This window comes from Myotis lucifugus, unplaced genomic scaffold (assembly GCF_000147115.1).
Source record: "Myotis lucifugus unplaced genomic scaffold, Myoluc2.0 scaffold_76, whole genome shotgun sequence".
NCBI lineage: Eukaryota > Metazoa > Chordata > Mammalia > Chiroptera > Vespertilionidae > Myotis > Myotis lucifugus.
In genome coordinates, this window is record NW_005871124.1 from 2,096,506 (window position 1) to 2,123,638 (window position 27,133).

Consider the following 27,133-nt stretch of genomic DNA (forward strand, 5'->3'; position numbering starts at 1 on the left):
CTGATCGGGAATTGAACCATGACCTCTTGGTTCATAGGTCAAAGCTCAACTGCTCAGTCACACCAGCTGGGCATGTTTTTGTTTGTTTTTTAAAGATCTTGTGTACTTCATGTCAAGTTTATTCCAAGTTATTTCTGTTATTTGTTGCTATTACAAATGGAATATCTTCTTCCTTATATTGTCTAGGATGGGGCAAAATTAGGTTTACAGTTGTGAGTACTCGAAACAGTTTATTTTTGTATTATTATTATACTAGAGGCCTAGTGCACGAAATTCATGCATGGGGGGGTTCCCTCAGCCCGGCCTGCACCCTCTCTAATCTGGGACCCCTTGGGGGATGTCCGACTGCCAGTTTAGGCCCGATCCCGCAGTCGGACATCCCTCTCACAATCTGGGACCGCTGGCTCCTAACCGCTCACCTGTCTGCAGGTCTGATTGCCCCTAACCACTCTGCCTGCCGCCTGATCTCACCCCTAACTGCCCTCCCCTGCCGGCCTGATCACCCCTAACTTCCCTCCCCTGCTGGTCTGATTGCCTCTAACCGCCTCTCCCTCGGCCCCTGCCAACGTAGCTTTGTCCGGAAGGATGACCGGACGACCGGAAGATGTCCAGTCTATCTGGTCTAATTAGCATATTACCCTTTTATTAGTATAGATATTAATTATTTTATTTCCATAAAAACAACTGTAACCTGGCTTTTGTCCCACCCTGTATGTTAACTATTGATTTCTTTATGTTTTATTTTCTGCAACTTTACTGAATTCTCATATTGTTTTTGGTAGTTTCTCAGTTGAGTCTCTTGGCTTTTCCAAGCATACTGTTACATTTTCTGCAAATAATAAGTTTTACTTCCTCTTTTCCAATTGGTAGACCTCTAGTTTATTTTTCTTGTGTAATCGCTTCAGTTAGGATCTCCAGTACTATGTTAAATAATTGTTAATTCTTCTGGCGTTTTCCATTAAATTTGATACTAAAATAATGTCAAACATGTTAAACATGTTAAGGGTATCAATTCTATTCATATTTTGAGTTTTTAATCAAGAATGGGTGTTAAATCTGTCACATACCTTTTCAGACTTTGAGGAAATATGATTTTTCTCCATAGATTTATTAATATACTTAAGTATTTTAATAGTTTTTCTTCTTTTTAATTTTTATTTATTATTGACTTTAGAGAGAGTGGAAGAGGGAGAGAGAGAAAAACATCGATTTGTTGTTCCACTTATTTTATTGATTTTAGAGAGGAAGGGAGAGGGATAGAAACATCAATGATGAGAGAGAATCATTGATAGGCTGCCTCCTGCATGCCCCCTACTGGGGATCAAGCCCGTAACCCAGGCATGTGCCCTTGGCCAGAATCGAACCTGGGACCCTTCAGTCCGCAGGCTGATGCTCTATCCCATGAGCCAAACCGGCTAGGGCACTGCTTGATTTTTTTATATGCCCTGACCAGGGATCAAACCCACAACCTTGGCATATCAGGTCGATGCTCTAACCACCTGAGCTACTGGCCAGGGCCTTAATAGATTTTCTAATATGCAAATAATGTGGTATCCTTCACCTTCTAATCCAAAGAGCTGAATAGATCATGAATGCAATAGGTAGCTGCATTTTCTCCTTCCCTTCCCCTAGCCTCTCCAGAGTCCTCGCTATCCTGTTAAATGGCACTACCACTAGATAAGATTGTCTACCAACTGCACTCAAATGACAAAAGAAGATAAGAAAAAAGTCCAAGAAAAAAAGACAAGCTGAGAAACCATTCCTTTTTTCTTATTCTCTTACAACACTTCTCAGCCAATGCCGTAAGTTCTCCTTGCAAACCCAACCTCTTATCGTCACCACTGCTAACAGCCTGGGCCAAGCTGGCTTCCTTTCTCAGCTGCCCATGGTGACAGCGCCGGAATGGTCCCCCTGCCTCATTATGACGCCTAAGACTCCGCTCAGTCTGCTTCCAACCAGCCTCCCATTCCCCGGGCCGTCCACTGTGCTCCTACCAACCAGCCTGCTTTCCATCCAGCCACCTCCTTTCCTAGCATGGCTGCCTCCTCCTCATTCAGCCCTGAACTCAAATGCCCCTCAGAGAGGCCCTACCTGACATTCCCAGCTAACTTCTCTGATTTCAATGTCAAGGGAGCCCTGAAGGGAAGCTGTGCAGCCTCGGACAGGTGGGTCACTAGCTGTGGCAGATACAAGCTTCCTCATTCTCTTGATGCTCATATATATATTTAAAATATTTTTAAATTGACTTCAGAGAGGAAGGGAGAGAAAGAAACATAATGATGAGAGAGAAGCATGGATCGGCTGCCTCCTGCAGGCCCCACACTGGGGGATGGAGCCCACAACCTGGGCCTGTGCCCTGACCAGGAATGGAACCATGACCTCCTGGTTCATAGGTCAGTGCTCAAACACTGAGCCACACCGGCCGGGCAATTTCCTATTGTCTTCCTACCAGGAAAGGACCTGCAGCATGAAGCCACTTTCACATCCTCGCAGTAAGATGCTGTCTACTCCTGAGCAAGAGAATGCCACCCCCCTGTCCTTCAGCAAATGCCTTCACTCTGAGTCACAGCTTTCCTCACTGAAGCAGAAACAGCAGTCCCCGCCCTATGTACTTTCTGTGACAATTAAGGGGAGATGTATTTAAAGTGCTAGTCTAGCATTCTGTGGTTTCGATGGACATAGGATAGTGGACATACAACTGTCTCTCTCTCACACACACACGCACACACACACACAAAACTCCCCGCCCCAATCCTTCCATTACTATCCCACGGTAGGAAGCTCAGAGCCACGAACTGCTCCTTTGCCACCTCCCCCCACTAGCCTAAGGCCGGCTCGTGGTTTTAGAACATCGCTCACGTCTGCAGTTCTCCCTTCCTGCTGTTCAGCCTGGACCACAGAAGCAGCCACCTCCCTTCCTCCCTCACTAACAGGCCCCCTTTGGTTCTGGATGGGGTGCTAGGGAAGACTTGTCTCCCAATTCCCGTCCGGGGCATGTAGGTGGGAGCCCCTGGGGTGGGTGTCCCTTCCCACATGAAGCCTCACGAGAAGACTTTTGGCTCTACTGCTTTTTCCTTTCTCCCCCTCCCCTTCCCCCTCCTCCTCCTCCTTGTCCTCCTCCTCCTCCTTCTGTTTTCTTTTTTTAATTTTTAAAAATATATTTATATATTTTATTGATTTTTTACAGAGAGGAAGGGAGAGGGATAGAGAGTTAGAAACATCGATGAGAGAGAAACATCGATCAGCTGCCTCCTGCACACTCCCCACTGGGGATGTGCCTACAACCAAGGTACATGCCCTTGACCGGAATCGAACCTGGGACCCTTGAGTCTGCAGGCCAATGCTCTATCCACTGAGCCAAACCGGTTAGGGCTGTTTTCTTTTTAAAATATATATATATTTTATTGATTTTTACAGAGAGGAAGGGAGAGGGATAGAGAGATGGAAACATCAATGATCAGAGAGAATCATGGATCAGCTACCTCCTGCATGCCCCCTACTGGGGATCAAGCCTGCAACCCAGGCATGTGCCCTTGACTGGAATCGAACCTGGGACCCTTCAGTCCGCAGGCTGACGCTCTATCCACTGAGCCAAACCAGCTAGGGCTCTTCTTTTTTTTAATCCTCACCCGAGGATGATTTCCCATTGATTTTTAGGGAGAGTGGAACAGAGAGGGAGAGACGGAGAGAAATATCGATGTGAGAGAAACACATGAATTGGTTGCCTCCTGCATGAGCCCCAACCAGGCCAAGGAGGACCCTGCAACCAAGGTACATGCCCTTGACCAGAATGGAACCTGGGACCCTTTGGTCCACAGGGTGATGCTCTATCCACTGGGCCACACTGGCTAAGGCTCTACTGTTTTTTTCTCTCCTAGAACTTGGAGCACAAAGCCCAGAGGTGCAGAAGCTGATCTGTAACCATGAGGACAGAAAGCATATGCTGACGGTGGTGGGGTAGGAAGATGAGCGAGTCTGCATCCTAGATGACCTGGTGACGCCGGCGCCCCATCCTGAGCTGGGACCTTTGGACCTCTCAGCACGTAAGAAAAATAAACCTCCATCCGTTGGGCTGTCTATTCTTGCAGCTCTGTGGCAGGTTTACATTTTTTCACGCTTTTATCAAAATGTTGAAGTGTTCAGCTATTATTTCTTCAAATATTTTCTCTGCCCCGTTCTCTCTTTCTTCTCCTTCTGGGACTCCACAGCACACATGTTGGTCTGCTCTGATGGTGTTCCACAGGTCCCTACGCTCTGTTCACCTTTCTTCAATCTCTTTTCTTTCTGTGTCTCAGACTAGATAAGGGTCACTGTTCTGTCTTCAAGTTTGCTAATTCTTTCCCCGGCCTGCTCACATCTACCTTCGAATCCCTCTAGTAAGTTTTTCAGCTCCGAATTGTCTCTCTCTTGATGGATATTTCCATTTTGCTTATACATCGCTTTTTATTTTCTTCATATCATCTTCCTTTGAGCATCTTTAAGAGAATTGTTTAGCTTTGTCTAGCAAGCGTGCCGTCTGATCTTTCTCAGGGATGCTTCTGTTGTGGGTGTGTTTCCCCCCTTGAATGGACCATATGTTCCATTTCTTTGTCTGCCTTATAATTTTGTTGTTGAAAACCGGGTATTTCAATCTAATAATGTAGTGACTGGAAATAAGATTCTCCCCCTTCCCCGGGTTTGCTGCTTTTTGCTTTTTGTTTTTTGATTGCTGTAAGCCGTGCCTGTGCCAGTGACTTTATACATACCCCTGTGTCTGTGGTTGCTTTTGAATGTCCTACATGTCTGGCTCTTAAAAGGGGAAAATAAAGAGTGATGGGAGGGGGAGGGGGAAGTGGGGAGGGGGGGGAGAGGAATAAAAAGGGTGCTGGCCCTTTAAATCTCCTGGACTTTGATTTAGTTGGACAGGGAGGGTCTTGCAGTAGTAGGAGTGCCATAGTGCAAAGATCAAAACCAGGAGTTTAGCCTTGGTATGAGGATAGCCACTAAACTATGAACCAATCCAGGTTTCACCATTGCATTTAGTCGTTCTGTTTCCCAGTGTCCCCAGTCTCTCTCCGTCTTCTCTCTTCTTGATGTCCTTGAGGGGTACCTCGTGCAGTGTCTCTTGATACGGGTTTGTCGAATGTTTCCTCATGAGTAGGTTGAAGTGGCACATTTTTGGCAAGAAGACCGCAGAAGGGATGTTGTGCCCCGTGCATTATCCTGGGGTTACAGGTTGTCAGCGCGTCTGATTCCTGGGCATGCTGACCCCGGGCATTGGCTCAGGTGGCTTCTCCACTGCAAACTACTCTCGCCCCTTTGTCATTGACAAATATCCTGGAGGCCATCCTGTGAGACAGTGTGTTTCTCCTGTTTCTCCTGTCTTTTGCTCACTGATTTTAGCATCCATTGTAGATGTTGCCCTCGCCGGTTATTACTGGGCTGTTTGTATTTCTCTCATTCCTTCTACATTTATCTGTTTATGTTTTAAATATATTTTTATTGATTTCAGAGAGGCAGGGAGAGGTAGAGAGAGAAACATCCATGATGAGAGAGAATCATGGATCGGCTGCCTCCTGCACACCCCCTACTAGGGATGGAATTCGCAACCCAGGCATGTGCCTGGAATTGAACCCAGGACCCTTCAGTCCGAAGGTTGACGCTCTATTCACTGAGCCACACCGGCCAGGGCTCCTCCTACATTTTTTTTAAACATTTAATCACCTTTATTTATTTATTTTTTGTTTGTTTGTTTTTGTTAATTCTCACCTGAGGATATTTTTCCATTGATTTTTAGAGAGAACAGAAGAGAAGGAGAGACAGAGAGAAACACCGATGTGAGAGAAACATATCGATTGCTTGCCTCCTGCAGGAGCCCTGACCAGGGCCCAGGCTGGGGCCTGCAACCAAGGTACATGCCCTTGACTGGAATCAAACCTGGGATCCTTTGGTCCGCAGGCTGATGCTCTATCCACTGAGCCACACCAGCCAGGGCCCTACATGTATTAAATGAGATTCTTCTGCAAGGAAGAGCTTCCCTGCTCCTCATTATTTATTATTCAGCTCCTTGTTACTCTCAGTGTGGACTCCTGGACGGTTATTGTATTCTATAGGTTATAATCCAAGGCTGTCATCATTGATGTTGTTGCTCCACTCGCTCTAATTCTGATCGCTGGAAGCTCCTTCCAGTGAGCGCCTGTGCCCCTCCAGCATTCTCCTCCCGTTTTGCAAGAGCGTCCTTATCTTCCTCATGCAGATGATTCGGGGGAGACTGTTTAGTGAAGAGACCGATGACAAAGGTCCTGGCAGGATTGTGGAACTTAGCGGGGACACTGAGGCATCAGGGACTAGCAACAGGGGAATCCATGAATGCCATCGGCCCACAGGCGTGAAAAGGGGCCCCTGCCCCCTGGGGTCAGGGTGGTGCTACCTCCTGGCGGAGGCCTGGCGGAGGTCCTCTGTCGCCTCCACGCAGGGCTGCTTTCCGGAGCCGATGTGCTGGTTTCCTGGGCAGGGAGCTGGGGTGGCAAGTGGAAGGCGCCATGCTTGTGGGTGTTTTTTTGTTGTTTTTTTTAGGTTCTGGTTGGTTTCCAGAGCCATTTCCCAAGCGCCCACATTCTGGGCAATGCCCTGGAGCCGGAGGGCTGCGGTGCCAGGTGCAGTGACGCCAGTTCCAGGCTGGAAACTGCCCCGGGAGAGGGAGGCCCGACCCGTCAAACTGGGTGGGTAGGGGCCTCCTTGGTGCCGGAGGTGGAGCCTGGACCCGCTCCAGCTGCAGCTGCTGGAGGTCAGCATGCGAGCACCCGCCTGGGCTGGCTGGGGGGCGGGGGCGGGGGACCGAGGGCGACCCCCAGCGACCCTGAGCAAGCAGGTGCACCTGAGCCGTCCTGTGGATTTCTCCCGCCCGCTCTGCTGCTTTTTCTTTAAAAAAAAAAATACATTTTTATTGACATCAGAGAGGAAAAGAAAGGGAGGGAGAGAGAAACATCCATGATGAGAGGATCATGGATCGGCCGCCTCCTGCACGCCCCACACAGGGATCGAGCCTGCAACCCGGGCCTGTGCCCTGACCGGGCATGGAACCCTGACCTCCTGGTTCCTAGGTCAGCGCTCAACCACTGGGCCACACCGGCCGGGCGAAAGCTCTTTTCCATAGAGACTCTCTCCCCAGGACACGGCTCTGGGGACATAGCCCGGCACCTCCGTGACCAGCAGGTCAGCTGGGGTGAGGACAGCCTGGCTCCCTGGTCCTCAGAGCTCTGGGGGATTTCTTCATGAAGAACCAGAGCTCCCCCCCCTCCCCGGGCCTGGCCCTGCTCTGAGGCCGGCAGCTCGGGGCAGAGTCCCGCAGCCACGCACACTGGCTCCAGGGGTGGGAGTGTGCGGAGCGGGTGACTCACTCTCTTTCTGGGAAAGGAGGAGCAGAGGTTCCAATGGGCGGATTTCTTCCTGACGGAGCCGGGGATGAGAAGGGAGCACGAGGAACACACAGGCTGGAAGCACTCAGCCAAGTCTCGGGCAGCGGCCCATGAGGAACCCATTAGTTTTTCTATTAAAAAAACCCCTTCGTTCCAAAGCCATAAATCCCATGTCCCGGCCAGGGGTGCAGTTCCAGGAAGCGGGAGACGGGGCTGTGTGGCTGAGCTGCGGGGACGGTCGGTCACCCACACTTTACTCTCAGGGGCTATTTCCATGTCAACCCGTTTGGAGGATTTGCTGTTCTTTATGGGGCAGAAGGGAAACAGAGCCAGTTCCTGTGTACAGCTGTCGCCCTTTCTTTTGCTTTAAAAAAAATATATATCTATTTTTTATTGATGTCAGACAGGAAGGGAGAGAGAGAGAGAGAGAGACAGAGAGAGAGAGAGAGAAGAGAAGTGAGAGAGAAACATCAGTGATGAGAGAGAATCATGGATCAGCTGCCTCCTGCACGCCCCGCACTGGGGATGGAGCCCGCAACCCGGGCCTGTGCCCTGACCAGGAATCGAACCGTGACCTCCTGGTTCCTAGGTCGATGCTCAACCACTGAGCCACACCAGCCGGGCTCTTTTGCTCTGTAACTGACACGTGGTGACCCTAGGTCAGTCCTCCCTGTGACTCGAGGACAAGCCAGGGGATCAAAAAAAAAAAAAAAAAAACAGGTCTCCACACTGAGCGCCACCAGCTCCCCGTGATGGGCGAGGCAAGAAGAGAAATGCCTGCAGCTGCTCAGTTAGGAAAACCCTCCTCCTCCCCCAGCACCGAGCTCTGAGCAGCTGGCTGCCCCCCCCCCCAGCCCCCTGCCAGCAGCTCCGCCTGGATTTGCAACCAAGTCCCGGAGGTGGGGCTGTGACAGGAGTTCGAAGCCCCCCCGCCCCCCCATGCGCCCACGTCCTCACCGCAGGTACAAGCCTGTGCCCGGGGTCATGATCGCTTCTGGACGGGCAGTTATTTCAGGGGGAAAAGGACATGAGTTTGCTGTGTGAGTGCAAACATCGCCACATCTCGGCCTCAAAGGTCCTTCCGGAGGTTTGGGTCAAATGGAAACTTGTTCCTTTCAGCCCCTTAAAGCCACTGGGTTGGGGATGGAAACCAGGGCTGTCCTACTGGGAACCAGAACTGCCGGGTCAGGCGGGAACCTGGTGGCCTCGCCTGGCCCATCAGCCACACCCTTCCGCTCCCACCTGAGGACAACAGCCACCCAGCGGCCCAGAGGCCTGCGATGACCTAATGTGAACTCCACGGCATCCTCCCAGGGTGGGGAGTGGATACAGCCTTATGTATTTTAACTGATCAGCACTGTCCCGGGAGGCTAGACCTCAATAGCAACTGCAAGTGTGAGTCAGGACCTGGGTCGGTCTTGGCCCTGTCCCCATACCAGCCCCCTCTTCCTGAATATCTCCTAGCACCCAGTTTCTGGGGCCTTTAGTTTTTGTGTTTTTTTAAAAGTTGTTATTATGATTTAAAATATTTATTGTTGAAAGTATTACATATGTCCCCCACCCCCGCCCCAGGCCTTCACCACCCTATTGTCTGCCTCCAGGGTTATGCATATATGCACACAAGGTCTTTGGTTGATTACCTCCCCTACCCCCCCAACCCCCTGTCCCCCATCCCCCCACCCCCTCCTTTCCTCCAAGATTCCACACTCTGTTCCATGCTTACATGTCTCTGGATCCACTCCGTTCATCAGTTTATTTTGTTGATGAGATTCCACATATGAGGGAGATCATGTGATCCTTGTCTTTCTGTGACTGACTTATTTCACTTAGCATAGTATTCTCCAGGTCCCTCCATGCTGTCTCAAAGGGTAAGAGATCTTTCCTTTTTACTGCTGCATAGTATTCCCTGGTATAAATGTACCACAGCTTTTTATCCACTCATCTACTGATGGGCACTTGGGCTGTTTCCAGATCTTAGCTATTCTAAATAATGCTGCTATGAACATAGGGGTGCACACATTCTTTCTGATTGGTGTTTCAGGTTTCTTAGGATATATTCCTAGAAGTGGGATCACCGGGTCAAAAGGCAGTTCTGTTTTTAATTTTTTGAGGAAACTCCATACTGTCTTTCACAGTGGCTGCACCAGTCTGCATTCCCACCAGCAGGGTACTAGGGCTCCCTTTTCTCCACACCCTCGACAAATCATTTGTTGATTTATCGATGATAGCCATTCTGACAGGTGTGAAGTAATACCGCATTGTCGTTTTAACAGCTCAAATGTCCATCGACTGATGAATGGATAAAATGTGATTTATCTGTACAATGTACAATGCAATATTATTCATTAATTAAAATGAATGAAGTTCTGACACAGGCTACAACATAGACAAACCTTGAAAACATTCTTCTGAGTGAAGAAACCAGACACACAGGAATACATATTACATGATTTCACGTGTATGAAATGTCCAGAACAGGCAAATCATAGAGACAGAAAGTGGATTAATGGTTGCCATGGGCTGGAGGACGGGGAATGGAGAGTGACTGCTAACAGCTATGGAAGCTCCTTTTGGGAAGATGAAAATATTCTAAAATTAGCTAGTGGTGATGGTTGCAAAGCTCAGTGAATAGACTAAAAATCATTGACCTGTACACTTTACAAGGGTGAGTTTTATGGCATGTGAGTTATATCTCAGTCAAACTGTTACCAAAAAATACATATGCCTGGGTCCACGTTCAGAGATTCTGGTTTAGTGAGTCTGAGATGGACCCTGGGTACCTGCTTTTTTAGTCAAATGCCCTAAAGGTTGGGGAGGCAGTGGTTTACAAGGAAGCTTATTGTAAGGACAGAAAAAGGCCTTTCCTTTTCTTTGCGGTGGCCTTCCACAGTTTATGAGAAGCCCCTGGTAATTAAACCCCAAGATTGTTGGCTCCTTTGATTCCAACAGCCCCTCTGTTCAAACTGCAGGATAAGATGAGCTACTCTCAAGGCTACATTCTTGCATCCTCCTCCTCCCTGCTGTTTTCATAACTCAGGGGTAATTCCCACCGAGGAGTCTCTAGTTAGTAGAAGGTTTCCTTCTCCCTCCTTTCAAACAAGCCTCTTTTGAACTCTTCATAACTTTTGTTCTAAGCATGTTTTACAGGCTTGGGAAAGATACTGATAAGATACCTCCCTAGAACATCTGCCAGACTGCCTCCTGGAAAGCAAACTGTAACTTTTCAAGACAATCCCCGGCATTTGCCCAACTCCAACACTTATGATACCACTTTTGTCTCTGAGGAGCTCAGTCATCATCAAAGAACCACAGATACTGTTGCACACCCCACCTACCCCGGCTCTTTATTCAGTCCCACTCAGACTCACACCTCCAACTTCAGGACTCTGATGCTTTATTTTACAAATAGTGGATGGTCCAGACCAAAGGTTGTGCGGGGGCTAACAGGTTGGGTTGTAGAAACTTCTGGCTCCACGCAGAGAGGGATCCTACCCCTGCTCTGAGGCGATGCTCTGTGTCTTCATGGGCTCAGTGGCGCCTCCACAGTGCTGGTGGTGGTGGGAGGCATGGGGCCTGTGGGGAAGGAGCCTGTGGGCGAACCCAACAGGGGCCCGGGGAAAGGCATGAGGTGGCTGACAGGCCCTGACAGCACCTCGGGGCCGGGGCCTTGGTAGAGATGGGCAGTACCAGGTGGGCCCAATGTCAAGCCTGAGGCCACTTCCCCACAATTCCCACCATCGCTGCCCCCAGCCACCACCATGAAGTCACCAGCCAGAGCATCAGCGGGTCCTGTGCCTGCCAGACTCGACACTGGCTTCTTTTCTTTCTGTGATATCCTGCGTTTTCTAGTCTTTATAGCATCGGTCCGCATGGTCAGTGGCCGGTTCACCTGATGAAAGAGAGGCCATGAGTGATCCCCAACCTCAGACTCTTGCCTCTGTGTCTCCACCCTTTCCACCCCACTCCTTAAGAGTCGGGAACTGGGTCAAGGACTAGGGGAGCAGACCCCAGCTGTGGCACAGGTAATGCCCTAAGGAATCATGAGCTTGTGAGGCCCTAAGCCAGAGAGCCTCTAACCATAGGACTAGCTGATGGCTGGAGGGGAGGAGTAAGGAGATGAGAAATGGAGGAAAGAGAAGGGAAAGGGAGGGAAAAGAAAGGCAGGGAAGAGAGAATGGTGCAGAGAAGAGAGGGGTGAGGGGGAAAGGAGGGAGGAGAATAACAGGGAGAAGAGAGGAAGGGAGTTTGGAAGAATACAGGAAAGGAAAAGGAGAAGGAAGACAGGGCTAGTGAGATGGGGGTCCAGGGGGGAGTCTCCATGAGGCAGGGCACACCTGGTGTCGCTTGTAATAAATACCGCAGGCATTGCACACGGGGTCTCTATTGGCATTCAGCCGCCACACTGCCGTGATGGTTGTCTGGCAGTTGGAGCACTGGGCACCTGCCCGCTTGCTGACCTTCTGGGGGCAGCAAGAATGTGAGGGTCAGTGCACTGGGGGGACCTGGTGGAGGACCCAGGAGGTGAGGGTCAGGGTGCAGGCAGGGCTTCCTGGACAAGGCGTAGACTGAGGGTTCTCTAAGGGGCGAGGACATGGCCTCCTGTCCCGGGGCTTTCCAAATGGCGTGGGGGGCTTCATCAGTGGTTCTCAGCGTTGGCGGACATTGGACTCCCTTGGGGAGTCGAAAACAATCCTGATGCCCAGCCAGCGCCCCAGACCAAGGAAATCAACCCATCTAGGGAGGGCCCCACGGTGATCCCAGTGTGTAGCCAAGGATGAAAACTGCTGTGCAGGGAGTGGACGGCGTGCCTGCTTGCAGCCTGAGGGTGGGCTGAGGGTAGACACTCCTGCACAGAGCTGGGTCCCTGAATGGATGGGGCAGGGAGGGGGGATGTGGGTTCTCATAGAGTGAGGACAGAGATCCCTGCGCAGAGTGAGAACAGAGTACCTGGGTGAGGGGAGGCCGGCCTGGGGTCTTACCCGGCGCCTTTGGGGCTTGTTCCGCCTATTCATCATCTGACCATCGGCATTGCATAGCCAGCAATGTGGAGTGGCTCTCGCTCTGCAGTACCTATTCTTCCTGGCCCCTGCTGTGGTGGACAGGGGGCAAGAGGGACCAGGCTCAGCCCAGCTTGGCCTTGGACCCCATCCCCCTCCTCAACCTCCATGTCCCTTTGGGGGAACCTTACCACAGGTGGACAGGGGCAGGGTTCCAGGAAGGTTGGGGGAAGAATAGACCGTTGGATTGGGGGGGCTTCTGATTGGAGGAAAGAAGCTCCTGGGAAAGTCGGGGGGCCCGTAGGCACTGCTGGGGACAGGGATGGAGGAAGGCACTGCAGGTCCCAGTGCCAACAGGTCCGGACTCAGTCGCTCTGTCCTGAAGTTCTCTGGGAAGGTGCCTCTCCCATAGGAATCTTCGGAGGCCTGGGGAGGGGTGTAGTCCCAGGGGGGGCTCACAGTTGTGGGATGGTAGAGCCCCGTGTTGCCATAGGCCCAGCTGGTGTATGGTGAGCCTCTTAGGGTCCCCTCCAGACAGAAGAGGCATGAATTCACCTGGAAGGCTGTTTGGGGTGTGGATGGGTATGAGAAGGAAGAAAGAAGGGAACAGAAGGTCTGAAGCCATCCTGCTTTCAGGGTGCAGTGATTCCCAACAGCCCTACATGGTGGCCAAGCTTCCCACCTTCCCATAGGTTGCCAGAGCAGCTGCTGGCCACTGGGTGACTCCTGGGTCTGAGCCCCACTGGCCACTCTGGCAGCTGCAGTCACCTGCAGCCTTTTCCCAATGGGCTTTGAGCATAACTGTGTGGAGCCCCATGGGCCACTCAACTAGGGCCACCCCCACCTACTTACCATATTCAGTCCCAATGAGGCAGCCTGGGGATGTATATTCCCAGGTCTGCACATACACAGGGAACGTGATCCACAAAGCCTCGTGAGGGCTTCCAGCCATTTCTAAGATGGCCTCTTTGTTGGGTTCTACACTAGCTAAGGGTCTCCATGGCAACCCCAGTAACATGGAACCCTGCCGGAAAAGCCAGTGCAGCAGCTGCCTGCATATGCTCCAACTGGGGCTGGGAATCGAACCTAAACCCAGGTGCATGCCCTTGTCTGGGAATCAAACCCGAGACCCTTCAGTGCACAAGCCCATGCTCTAACCACTGAGAACACCAGCCAGGGCTCATTAAAGGACCCATGAGAGGTTCCTATGGGTCAGGCCTGGAAGTTGTGTATGTCACTGTGCTCACTCTATTGATCAGAACTGTCACATGTCCACGCTTCATTGTAAGGGAGGCTGGGAAAGTTAGTGAGTCAGGAAGAAAGGAGAACAGAGTTGAAAAGCCTATAGCAGTGCCTGCTCCAGGATTCTGTGGACTCCCCAGAGCTACGCTGTATCATGTGGTAGCCACTAGCCACAGTCAGGACAGTGGTTCCTGTACAAGGTGAGGGCAAGGCTTCCAGACCAAGGCTGTCAGAGAGAGTCACATCAGGGCTTCCTATACAGGGTCAGGAGGGTGTTTCCAGAGGGCAAGTTTAGGGGTTCCTATGAAAGATCAGGTCAGAGATTCCCGAGACGGGTCAAGTTACGGATTTCTGTTGGAAGTCAGGGAAAGGTTTCTGCAGAATCTGGCTATAGGCTCCAGCACTGCTATAGGCTAGGCTTCCTGTGGAGGGTCAGGGCCATGGAGCCAGGACAGGGTTAGATCAGCAAGCCCTGTACAGTGTCTGGGAAGGGGGGGTCCTGTCCCAGGTGAGGCTGTGGGTGCCTATATAGGATGAGATCTGAACTTAAAGTTAGGGAGTCAGGACAGGCGCTCCACCACAGGTTCAGGAAAGGATTTTTCATGTAAGTTCAAGACTGAGGTTCATGGTGAGAGTTGGATCACAGGTTCCTGTGGACTCTGTGGGGTGGGGCGTGAGGTAGGGATTGTTGTGAAGAGTGACGTCAGGGGTCATCGTCAACAATGTAAGCAAGTTCCTGTACTCAGTCAGCGTTCCCAGAGTTTACAGATGGGGATTTCTTTTTTATATAATATATTTTTATTGATTTCAGAGAGGAATGGAGAGGGGGAGATAGAAATGTCAATGATGAGAGAGAATCATTGATCAGTTGCCTCCTGGACGCCCCCTCCTGGGGATGGAACCCACAACCCGAATATGTGTCCTGAGTGGGAATCGAACCAGTGACCTCTTGGTTCATGAGTTGATGCTCAACCACTGAGCCACACCGGCCGGACCAGAGTATTTTTTCAGGTGTTCATGAAGGAAAGCACCTGAGCAGTCCAGCTGTTGTTGACCACAACCTTGAGCACTCAGGAAACGGTGCTGCTTGCGGTTAGGAGCCTCTGGGCAGTGTGGAGGCTACGCCACGGAGCCTGGCTCAGCCCTGTGCCACCAGCTGTGTGGCCTTGGAAGAGCCACTTAACCTGTCTGGGTTAGGATGTCACCTGACTCCAGGCATGCTCCGATGGGAGGGTTTGTTCCATGGAAGAACAGATTCCACTTTAGGGGGAGCAGTTCACCCAGGTGAGTGGGTGTGTTGGGGAGGGAGTTGGCACTGTGGGGAGCTCCCCACCTATGGGGACTAAATATCCCCCCTAGAGGTTATTCTGTTCTCCTAATCTCCCCCTCCTTCTCTTCCATTTCCCACAGGGCTGCAGGCTGAGCTGGGCTGAGAGAGATAAGAGATGAGTGACAGGAAGGCGCATGGACAACCCCACGGTCCCAGACTGGCCTTCTGCCCTTCTTGCTGGCTGCCATTCCAGCCCCACTCTTGCCTCCCATTCCTGTCCTGAACATGTCTTCTGTCCCTTGGAGGTGGGTCCCTAACTTGCACCTATATATATATTGATACCTCCACAAACAAGTGTACAGAGCTGCTCATGCTGTCAGCCACCCAGAGGCACTGTGACAGGGCACAGGATATGCGATGCGCTCACATACACATGCTTGCACACAAGTGCTGCCCTTGCCAGACCCACAAAGACCTCCCGACACGCAGTACTTCAGGTCACACTGCTAGGTCTCCACATACCGTCCTACACAGTCCTTGTTGAGCATCCCAGAAATGTTTATTGAGCAAAGGCTGTGCCGGGTACACATGCTGTCACACCGTCTCAGAACCACCCTGCATGGTGCACAATCACATGAGCACAGCCTCACATGTTGCCTCAGCGCACCCCGTGACTCACATACCCCCACGTCCTCTCATACAGTCACTTGTGCCCCGTTTCTCACAGTTGTCTGGTGTCATGCACACCGTCTCTCACAACCTCACCCCCATGGTCACCACCTCACAGAGCAGTCAGCCACCACACACTGTCTCTGCCCATGACGTGTGCATGTACACGCCATATCATACACCCTGGTTGCTGTCACACGCGGTTTCACATACTAATACACAATCATACTTGCACATCATAACCCACTATCGTGAAGGGTCCCACGTGCTGTCTCACACAGCCTCACGCCATCACCAGAGAACCACAGGCACCGTTGCACACCCCACCTACCCCGGCTCTCTATTCAGTCCCACTCAGACTCACACCTCCAACTTCAGGACTCTGATGTTTTATTTTACAAATCTTTGAAAGTCCAGACCAAGGGGTGGGGGGCCCTGAGGTTGGGTTGTAGAAACTTCTGGCTCCACGCGAGAGGGGCCCTACCCCTGCTCCGAGGCCATGCTCTGTGTCTTCATGGGCTCAGTGGCGCCTCCACAGTGCTGGTGGTGGTGGGAGGCATGGGGCCTGTGGGGAAGGAGCCTGTGGGCGAACCCAACAGGGGCCCGGGGAAAGGCATGAGGTGGCTGACAGGCCCTGACAGCACCTCGGGGCCGGGGCCTTGGTAGAGATGGGCAGTACCAGGTGGGCCCAGTGTCAAGCCTGAGGCCACTTCCCCACAATTCCCACCATCGCTGCCCCCAGCCACCACCATGAAGCCACCAGCCGGAGCATCACCTGGTCCTGTGCCTGCCAGACTCGACACTGGCTTCTTTTTTTTCTGTGATGCCCTGGGTTTTCTAGACTGGATACCATCCTTCCGCATGGTCAGTGGCCGGTTCACCTGATGAAAGAGGGGCCATGAGTGTTCACCAACCTCAGACTCTTGCCTCTGTGTCTCCACCAGGGACACCCGTTCCACCCCACTCCTTAAGAGTAGGGAACTGGGTCAAGGACTAGGGGAGCAGGCCCCAGCTGTGGCACAGATAATGCCCTAAGGAATCATGAGCTTGTGAGGCCCTAAGCAGGGGGAGCCTCTAACCATAGGACTAGCTGATGGCTGGAGGGGAGGGGGAAGGAGATGAGAAATGGAGGAGAGAGAAGGGAGCAGGAGGGAAAAGAAAGGCAGGGAGGAGATGAAGGTGCAGAGAAGAGAGGGGTGAGGGGGAAGGAGGAGGGAGGAGAATAACAGGGAGAAGAGAGGAAGGGAGTTTGGAAGAATACAGGAAAGAAAAAGGAGAAGGAAGGCCAGGTTAGTGGGATTGGGGTGCAGGGGGGAGTCTCCACGAGGCAGGGCACACCTGGTGTCGCTTGTAATAAATGCCGCAGGCATTGCACACGGGGTCTCTATTGGCATTCAGCCGCCACACTGCCGTGATGGTTGTCTGGCAGTTGGAGCACTGGGCACCTGCCCGCTTGCTGACCTTCTGGGGGCAGCAAGAATGTGAGGGTCAGTGCACTGGGGGGACCCGGTGGAGGACCCAGGAGGTGAGGGTCAGGGTGCAGGCAGGGCTTCCTGGACAAGGCGTAGACTGAGGGTTCTCTAAGGGGCGAGGACATGGCCTCCTGTCCCGGGGCTTTCCAAATGGCGTGGGGGGCTTCATCAGTGGTTCTCAGCGTTGGCGGACATTGGACTCCCTTGGGGAGTCGAAAACAATCCTGATACCCAGCCAGCGCCCCAGACCAAGTAAATCAACCCATCTAGGCAAGGCCCCTCAGTGATCCCAGTGTGTAGCCAAGAATGAAAACTGCTGTGCAGGGAGTGGACGGCGTGCCTGCTTGCAGCCTGAGGGTGGGCTGAGGGTAGACACTCCTGCACAGAGCTGGGTCCCTGAATGGATGGGGCAGGGAGGGGGGATGTGGGTTCTCATAGAGGGTGAGGACAGAGATCCCTGCGCAGAGTGAGAACAGAGTACCTGGGTGAGGGGAGGCCGGCCTGGGCTCTTACCCGGCGCCTTTGGGGCTTGTTCCGCCTATTCATCATCTGACCATCAGCATTGCATAGCCAGCACCGTGGACTGGCTTTCGCTCTGCAGTACCTATTCTTCCTGGCCTCTGCTGTGGTGGACAGGGGGGAAGAGGGACCAGGCTCAGCCCAGCTTTGCCTTGGACCCCATCCCCGTCCTCAACCTCCATGTCCCTTTGGGGGAACCTTACCACAGGTGGACAGGGGCAGGGTTCCAGGAAGGTTGGGGGAAGAATAGACCGCTGGACTGGGGGGGCTTCTGATTGGAGGAAAGAAGCTCCTAGGAAAGTCGGGGGGCCCGTAGGCACTGCTGGGGACAGGGATGGAGGAAGGCACTGCAGGTCCCAGTGCCAACAGGTCCGGACTCAGTCGCTCTGTCCTGAAGTTCTCTGGGAAGGTGCCTCTCCCATAGGAATCTTCTGAGGCCTGGGGAGGGGTGTAGTCCCAGGGGGGGCTCACAGTTGTGGGATGGTAGAGCCCCGTGTTGCCATAGGCCCAGCTGGTGTATGGTGAGCCTCTTAGGGTCCCCTCCAGACAGAAGAGGCATGAATTCACCTGGAAGGCTGTTTGGGGTGTGGATGGGTATGAGAAGGAAGAAAGAAGGGAACAGAAGGTCTGAAGCCATCCTGCTTTCAGGGTGCAGTGGTTCCCAACAGCCCTACATGGTGGCCAAGCTTCCCACCTTCCCATAGGTTGCCAGAGCAGCTGCTGGCCACTGGGTGACTCCTGGGTCTGAGCCCCACTGGCCACTCTGGCAGCTGCAGTCACCTGCAGCCTTTTCCCAATGGGCTTTGAGCATAACTGTGTGGAGCCCCATGGGCCACTCAACTAGGGCCACCCCCACCTACTTACCATATTCAGTCCCAATGAGGCAGTCTGGGGATGTATATTCCCAGGTCTGCACATACACAGGGAACGTGATCCACAAAGCCTCGTGAGGGCTTCCAGCCATTTCTAAGATGGCCTCTTTGTTGGGTTCTACACTAGCTAAGGGTCTCCATGGCAACCCCAGTAACATGGAACCCTTCCAGAAAAGCCAGTGCAGCAGCTGCCTGCATATGCTCCAACTGGGGCTGGGGATCGAACCTAAACCCAGGTGCATGCCCTTGTCTGGGAATCAAACCCGAGACCCTTCAGTGCACAAGCCCATGCTCTAACCACTGAGAACACCAGCCAGGGATCATTAAAGGACCCATGAGAGGTTCCTATGGGTCAGGCCTGGAAGTTGTGTATGTCACTGTGCTCTCTCCATTGATCAGAACTGTCACATGTCCACGCGTCATTGTAAGGGAGGCTGGGAAAGTTAGTGAGGCAGAAAGGAGAACAGAGTTGAAAAGCCTATAGCAGTGCCTGCTCCAGGATTCTGTAGACTCCCCAGAGCTACGCTGTATCATGTGGTAGCCACTAGCCACAGTCAGGACAGTGGCTCCTGTACAAGGTGAGGGCAAGGCTTCCAGACCAAGGCTGTCAGAGAGAGAGAGTCACATCAGGGCTTCCTATACAGGGTCAGGAGGGTGTTTCCAGAGGGCAAGTTTAGGGGTTCCTATGAAAGATCAGGTCAGAGATTCCCGAAACGGGCCAAGTTACGGATTTCTGTTGGAAGTCAGGGAAAGGTTTCTGCAGAATCTGGCTATAGGCTCCAGCACTGTTATAGGCTAGGCTTCCTGTAGAGGGTCAGGGCCATGGAGCCAGCACAGGGTTAGGACAGCAAGCCCTTTGCAGTGTCTGGGCAGGGGGGGTCCTGTGCCAGGTGAGGCTGTAGGTGCCTGTATAGGATGAGATCTGGACTTAAAGTTAGGGGGTCAGGACAGGCGCCCCACCACAGGTTCAGGAAAGGATTTTCCATGTAAGTTCAAGATTGAAGTTCACATTGAGAGTTGGATCACAGGTTCCTGTGGACCCTGAGGGGTAGGGTGTGAGGTAGGGGTTGTTGTGCAGAGTGACGTCAGAGGTCATTGTCAACAATGTAAGCAAGGCTCCTGAACTCAATCGGGGTTCCCAAAGAGCTTGCAGATGGGGATTTTTTTTTTATGATACATTTTTATTGCTTTTAGAGAGGAAGGGAGAGGGACAGAAACATCAGTGATGTGAGAGAATCCTGGATCAGCTGCCTCCTGCACGCCCCACAGTGGGGATATAACCCACAACCTGGGCATATGCCCTGATCGGGAATTGAACTGTGACCTCCTGGTTCATAGATTGATGCTCAACCACTGAGCCATGCCAAAGGGGCCAGAACTCATACAATTTAATAGCAAAAAAAACAAAACAAAGATTTTGATTAAAAAATAGGCAGAAGATCTGAGTAGAGATTTTTCCAAAGATATGCAGATGGCCAACAGGTTTATGAAAAAATGCTTAACATCACCAACCTTTAGGGAAATGTCAATGAAAGCCACCATGAGGTCACTGTCATTCATGCCTGCTAGAGTGCGTTTTAGCAACCAGACAAGAAATAACAGTGTTGGTGAGGATGGAGAACAAAGGGCACTCTTATGCACTGTAGCTGAGAATGTAAATTGGTGTAGCCACTAGGGAAAACAGTATGAAGATTTCTAAAACATTTACAAAGTAGAATTAGTTTTTATTCAGCAACTCCATATCTGAAAAAAATGAAAACAGTACCTCAAAAAGATACACGCACCTCCATGTTCATTGCAGCACTGTTTACAATAGCCAAGCTATGGAAGCAACCCAGGTGTCCACCAATGGATGAATGGGTATAGAAGTTGTGATATATATACATGCACACACACACTGGAATATTACTCAGCCATAAAAAGACTGAAAGATTGGCGTCTGTGACACCATGGATGGACCTGGAGGGTAGTGCGCTAAGTGAAATAAGTCAGACACAGAAAGACAAATACCATATGATCTCACTTATATGTGGAATCTCAAAAAAAGGGAGATAAAATCCCCCACCAAACCAAGTTCATAGATACACAGAACAGATTGGTTGTTGCCAGAGGCAGTGGTGGGGAGTGAGAGAAATGGGTGAAAGGTGTCAGAAGGTACAAACTTTCACTTATAAAATAAGTAAATCTGCCCAGCCAGCGTGGCTCAGTGGCTGAGCGTTGATCTATGAACCAGGAGGTCAGGGTTCAATTCCTGATCAGGGCACAGGCCTGGGTTGCAGGCTTGATCCCCAGTGTGGGGCGTGCAGGGGGCAGCCGATCCATGATTCTCTCTCATCACTGATGTTTCCCTCTCTCTCTCTCTCTCTCTCTCTCTCTCTCTCTCTGAAATCAATTAAAAAAATTTTTTTTAAAAAGGAAAAAATAAAGTAAGTAAATCCTTCTATATAATGTACAGCATGGTAACTATCCTATATAATAAAGAGGTAATATGCAAATGGTCATTACGCCATGATGTGTAACAATTGATCAGCAAGAGGGCAGGACAGCGAGATACAAGCGGCAGAGAGCTACAGGAGGTGGGACAGCGAGCTACGTGTGGCGGAGAGCTACCAGCTGCAGTGGGCGGGTCGGCCAGCTGAGGCAAGCGGTAGCGAGCTACTCACACATGGATTTGTGCGCAGGGCCACTAGTCCTATATAATAAAACCCTAATATGCAAATTGACCCTAACAGCAGAACGACCGGTGATTTAAGAAATGTTTATAAAGCAAACACCCGTGTCAACAGCACCCAGATCAGGAACTAGGACATGGGCCCCACCCTCGAAAGGTTTTAAAAAAAACCCCAGCAGGTTACACAGAGCTGCATGACTGGAGCAATTCAGAGCAGATCAGAGTAGTTGTGGGGTCTCCTCCTCACGTGGGGGAATTCAGGAAATTTAAACTGCAGACAAACACCGCACAGTGTTGTCAGTATATTTCAAGTTCTCACGGAAACATGCTCATCCTAAAAAAATTCTTCATTGTTCATTGGAAATTCAAATGTAACTTGACTTTTGTATTTTTATTTGCTAAATCTGGCCACCCGAACTGTCTAGGCGTCAAGTATCAGAACAAGAGACACTCATCACTTAGGAAGTTACAAGAGTTTCAGGAGCTCTGTGCCAGGAACTGGGGACAGAGACCAATATATCTATTTTCTATGGTCTCACAAGAAGTACTTGCATTAAAATTGTACACATTTTAAATATATTTACATCACATTTCTAAATTGAAGTAGATAGGCCTGGCTGGTGTGACTCAGTGGTTAGGCGTCAATCTATGAACCAGGAGGTCATGGATTGATTCCTGGTCAGGGCACAGGCCTGGGTTGCGGGCTCGATCCCCAGTGTGGGGCGTGCAGGAGGCAGCCCATCAATGGTTCTCTCTCATCATGGATGTTTCTCTCTCTCCCTCTCCCTTCCTCTCTCTGACATCAATAAAAACATATTTTTTAAAAAACTGGCATCACATTGCACACATTTGGTCGAGAGCTACATAGCTACCAAATTAAGAGTAATAGAAATTGTTTTTAATATTGTTATATGTTGTAAAATATTGTTTATAGTGTTTACATTTTCAAGTATTGTTCAATTTTTCGCTGATGTCCCTCGGCTGCCATGTTGTGAAAAATCCCTTTAATTCATGAGTCCTTTCAGATCCATGAATTGGGGCTCTGAGAGAAGCAGAAGAATGGACACTCGGCACCCGGGGGCGGGGGACTGCTTATCCTCCTGTTCTGAGAGAAGAGCCCTGGCGAGTTCCATGATGATGTCTTTTCTCTTACCAAGCCCTGCAGTCCCTCCTGCTCACACTCTGAAACGCTCCTCATCTCTGATGCCTCAGGCAGCACAGCCCACAAGCCTCCACAGCCTGTGGCCATGGTTACCTTCTGGTTGATGGACACAGGATGTCTAAACATCCTGTCAGTAATGGGAGGGGATGTTCAAGGTCACGGCCAGGCTGTGCCAATGCTGACGAGCTGGTCCTCAGCCGAGCGGTGCCTTGTGTGCAGAAGTGTGTTTTGTAGCCTGTGGGCTCTCTGGAATGTGGGGCGCAGGGCAGGGGCCCCTCTTGCCCAGATCTAAGGCTGGGACTCGCTGTGAGAACCTGAGCAGATCAAAGCCAATTCCAGAAGCAGGTCCTCACCCAGGACTTTGGCCAGGTGGGTTTGACAAGCTTTCCACCAGTTCTACAAGCATGAGGCATTTCCATCAGAGCTAAAGTTCAATGTCAACCAGGGCCCTAGTCACTGTGGCTCAGTGGATAGAGCATCAGCCGGCGGACCAAAGGGTCCAGGGTTCGATTCCAGTCAAGGGCATGTACCTCGGTTCCACCCTCCCTAAAAATCAATGGAAAATATCCTCAGAGGAGGATTAACAAAATAATAATAATAAATAATAACCAGGAAAAGAGTCATGCTGGCTTGGCCACACCCCACCCCATGGAGCCCCTCACTGAGGCCTTCCCTGGCTCCTCCCCACCACCAGGTAAGGAGAGAAGGGGGTGCTCCTTCTACAGTTCCTAACCCCCCTTGATTGGGGAACACCACTTCCCACCCTCCAACGGAAGTGACCTTCTCTCTTCAATTCGGGGCTAATTTACAAAATAAGGAAGTTTCACACCCCCAGGCTAGGGGCCTGGCAGCTGACCAGGAAGGGGTACGAGGCCTGGCCTGGACTTTGTTCCGGCTGTGTCTCCACCCTGCCTGCCCCTTCAGCAGCTGCCAAGGTCGGGCTTCCTCAGGGTGTGCCCAGAGCGCCTCGCCCGCCCCCACCCCGCACTGAAGGGATCAGGGAACCTTCTCTGCTGTTCCTCTGAGCCATGAGCTGAGAGCCCTGCGGAGGGCTTCTCACCTAGGGAGGCGGCCGCAGGCTTCCACCTGTGGCTCCATGAACGGGGCCTGTGGCAACTGGTGATCATGCTCACCGAGGCTTTCCCAACATAAGTCTCGCCCTGACGGGTGTGGCTCAGTGGATGGAGCGTCGGCCTGCGGACTGAAGGGTCCCAGGTTCGATTCCGGTCAAGGGCATGTGCCTGGGTTGCGGGCACATCCCCAGTAGGGAGTGTGCAGGAGGCAGCTGGTCGATGTTTCTCTCTCATCGATGTTTCTAACTCTCTGTCCCTAGCGAGACTTAGGTGTCAGACAAGATGAATGAATCCCAAGTCAATGCAAAGTTCAGGCTGCCTCCTGTGTCTACATCTCCCCATCCCCAGCCGTCCCCACGTGGCTTCATCCTCAGCTCTCTGCGGGTTTTTTAGGAGAGAAATTTAATGTTTTGCTTCAGAAAGTGACAATTTTGCTGCTGTGTCCCCAGCTCTCAGAATGGTGCCTGGAATGTAGTTAGATGCTCAGTCAATAGCCACCGAATGGCTGAAGCGATTCTCTTAACATTAATTGGGGTTTACATGAATCAGAGTCCTGATCCAGAAGCATTATAGCCTGCTCAGCAACAGAAGTTTGTTGGGGTTTTTAAATATATATTTTTATTGATGTCAGAGAAGAAGGGAGAGGGCGAGAGAGAGAACCATCAATGATGAGAGAGAAGCATGGATCAGCTGCCTCCTGCACGCCCCCTACTGGGGACCGAGCCCACAACCTGGGCCTGTGCCCTGACTGGGAATTGAAACATGACCTCCTGGTTCATAGGTCAACGCTCAACCACTGAGCCACACTAGCCGAGCTGTCGGTTTTTTCTGTAGATTATAAGAGTAATTTGGAAAACTTGAAAATTTAGAAAAGTAGAGAATTTGGAAGCAACCGAAAAGTACGAAGAGAGGGAGTCCTCATGTCTTACTACTCCGGGCTACTGCGAACAGTTGAAGGTTTTAAGGACTGCAATCAATAAGTAATCTGCATTCATCACTGAAATTCAAAAGAGGCAAAAAAAAAAAAAAGGAGGAAGACATGGCATTCTCAAAGAATGGCTCAGGCTCTGAGCTTGAGAGAAAGCAGTTTGCAGTTATCAGGGTTTGCTGGGATGCTGCTCCGACTCTTACAGCTCAGAGCCCAAAGACAAGGTCTGGCCCAGCCCCCAGCACATCTAACTGTTTAAAAGGTATACATCAGGAGCCAATGGGCGAAAGGGCGACATCTGTAATACTCTCAATGGTAAAGGTAAATTTTTTAAAATCTGAAAAAATATATACATCAGAATTAAAAGTCTATGTGATTTAAATCATGCTGAAATTTTATTAATGCTGAAATGTTAACACTTGGAGTGGGGGAAACGAGTTAAGTCGGCTCGCGTGAATTGCGCGTACTCCGCGGGAGCCATCTTTAACTCGGTTCATATAGATTTGCGGAGGAGTGCGGGAAACGTGTAAACTCGGGCCGATTGTAACTGCGTATTACCAAATATTTGTTTGTAATCCACCCTTTTGGTGGATGGAACAAAACCAAAAGACAGAGCCATCTTATATTTTGGCGGGAAATTCACCCGCACTCCAAGTGTTAATTAAATCTTGGGAAATGTTTTTGTAAATAAACTAGAGGCCCAGCGCACAAAATCGTATGCGGGTAGGGTCCCTAGGCCTAGCCTGCCATCAGGGCCATCTTCCACCCGCTCGCCAGTCCCCAGTCCCACCCCGCCGCCTGCACCCACCCTGGTTCCCCGTGGTTTCTCGTGTGCCATCCAGTGATGGGAGCCTGCAGGCCGGGTGGAGGGACCGAGAGGTGGTCGATGCACCTCATAGTGACTGGTCCAGTAGTCATTCTTTTTTTTTTTTTTTTAAATATATTTTATTGATGTTTTACAGAGAGGAAGGGAGAGAGATAGAGAGCCAGAAACATCGATGGGAGAGAAACATCGATCAGCCGCCTCCTGCACACCCCCTACTGGGGATGTGCCCGCAACTCAGGTACATGCCCTTGACCGGAATCGAACCCAGGACCCTTCAGTCCGCAGGCCGACGCTCTATCCACTGAGCCAAACCGGTTTCAGCTCAGTAGTCATTCTTGTTGTTACAGTGTTACAGTCACTGACTTTATATATATATATATATATATATATATATATATATATATAGATAGATAACTTTTTGCATTCTTAGTGGTCAGTGTCCATCTGGGTTCCATTGTCGAGAATCAATATCCTGTTTCCTGTATATTTTAAGTGTGTGTGTGTATAGATGTCATACATACATATAGATTCAGGAGTAATAGGAATTGCTTGCTGTCTCCTAGTGTTCCCTAGCCACCGGGTGTTGCCTCTGGAACCACAATTTGGCACACAGAGAAGCAGCAATAAGGACAGCCATCCTCAATGGGACATGACACTCGGGTCCGTGTAAATCCCTTACAGTCATGCCGTCTGGAAGGAAGGGTTTGGCAAGTTCATTTGTCTCTTCTTTCACCTCAAGCCTCTGCTGCTCAGCTCCTGCCTGCCCCGCTCACCTCCCAGGCCGAGGAGGCGCAGCCACAGGCTTCCAGAACAAGGGGTGAGCATGGACAGCAGTCATTTCCTGGGCCTGAGAGGTGTCAGGCATGCAAGCGGCTGTCCCTACCAGGGCCTGGCTCAAGGCTCAGGGCTATGCGAGTCCTGACCACTGGGTCTCCGGACAGAGGTACCTGTGCAGCATCCGCCATGCGGGTTCCGCGTGCTCTTGTGGGATGTGGCACAAGGACGGGCAGCTTCCTTTGCCACCTGGGGCGGCCCAGCGCATTTTGTAGGCCCGCCCAGGACAGGGCAATGAGAAGCTCCTACAAAGAACGAGGTCAGGCAATCACAGGCTCGCTTCGGAAGCCACCTGCCAGGGGCAGGGCCGGGAGGCAGAGATGGCCTGGCCTCTGCAATGCTGTCTTGTGGGAAGACAGGCCCCATTCCACGCGGGCTTTACAGCATTGTTGTGGCGAGGAGCTGGCTGCTTGCCCAACCACCTCACTGAAGGCAGCCGGAGCTGGGAAGGAAGCCAGGAGACGGTTGGCTGTGTGTGCGGTCCCCTGGCCCTGGGACGGGGTGGGGGACACAGGGTGGACATGGAGAGCTCCATAGGCACCCGCCCCATTCCCAGGATTCCTGGGAGAAGACCATGGATGCGCTGGCCAGGAGTCACAGTCTCCATTCCTCCTTTCCCAGCCCGCATCTCCTCTGCTGGAGGCCAGAGGAACATGGCCAACAGCGCCATGTGTGTAAATGGGCAACATCCAGACTATGGAAGCCCTACAGGACAAAATGGCTCAGGCTCTTCACCAGACAAACTGTAAGAAAAAGAAAGGGGTGGAAGGAGGAAAAGAGGTGCAAAGTGATTTAGGAGACATTTGTGATTAGCATAAAAGTTCGGATCATGGTTCCTTCTGGGGGAGGGAGGAGCTGTGATTTGGTGGGAAGCATGAAGGCGTGTCCAGGGTGCCTGGCAAAGCTGTTTCTTGACCTGGGTGGTGGTTCCCAGGATGCTGAGCTCAGATTAGTTCATTTGTTTCGCTGTGTCTGTGTTTTATTTTACAGTAAAAAGGGTTTTTTAAAAATATCCCCTGGCACGTCAACTTGCTGCCTAATTACAAGGACTTTGTTTTGCTGTTCTTTGGACCCAGAAACCCTCAAGTCTCTGGTATCTGTGGTGGCCGCACCATTCATGCAGCTGTTTTCCAGATGTCGGTCAGATGTTCTGGCTATTCTGGGGCAGCTGTGATTTTACAGAGTCTATTTGCTTGTCATT

The 27,133-nt window shown here is 51.2% G+C and overlaps 1 protein-coding gene across 2 annotated transcripts; it reads right to left on the reverse strand.

Annotated features, from left to right (window-relative positions):
- Positions 1-10,774: 10,774 nt before the first annotated feature.
- LOC102436158 (erythroid transcription factor-like) lies at positions 10,775-18,584 on the reverse strand. Of its 2 annotated transcripts, none has more exons than XM_014457409.2 (7): positions 17,770-18,584; positions 17,561-17,670; positions 16,914-17,039; positions 16,351-16,456; positions 12,586-12,957; positions 12,377-12,486; positions 10,775-11,286 (listed from the first exon to the last, which is right to left on the reverse strand). In XM_014457409.2, the coding sequence occupies exons 1-7, from the start codon at positions 18,266-18,268 to the stop codon at positions 10,918-10,920; spliced, it is 1,692 nt and encodes a 563-aa protein (XP_014312895.2). In that variant the 5' UTR covers positions 18,269-18,584; the 3' UTR covers positions 10,775-10,917. The 2 variants fall into 2 exon arrangements, with proteins under 2 accessions (XP_014312895.2, XP_014312896.2); XM_014457410.2 differs by lacking the exon at positions 10,775-11,286 and adding an exon at positions 11,297-11,857.
- Positions 18,585-27,133: the final 8,549 nt, after the last annotated feature.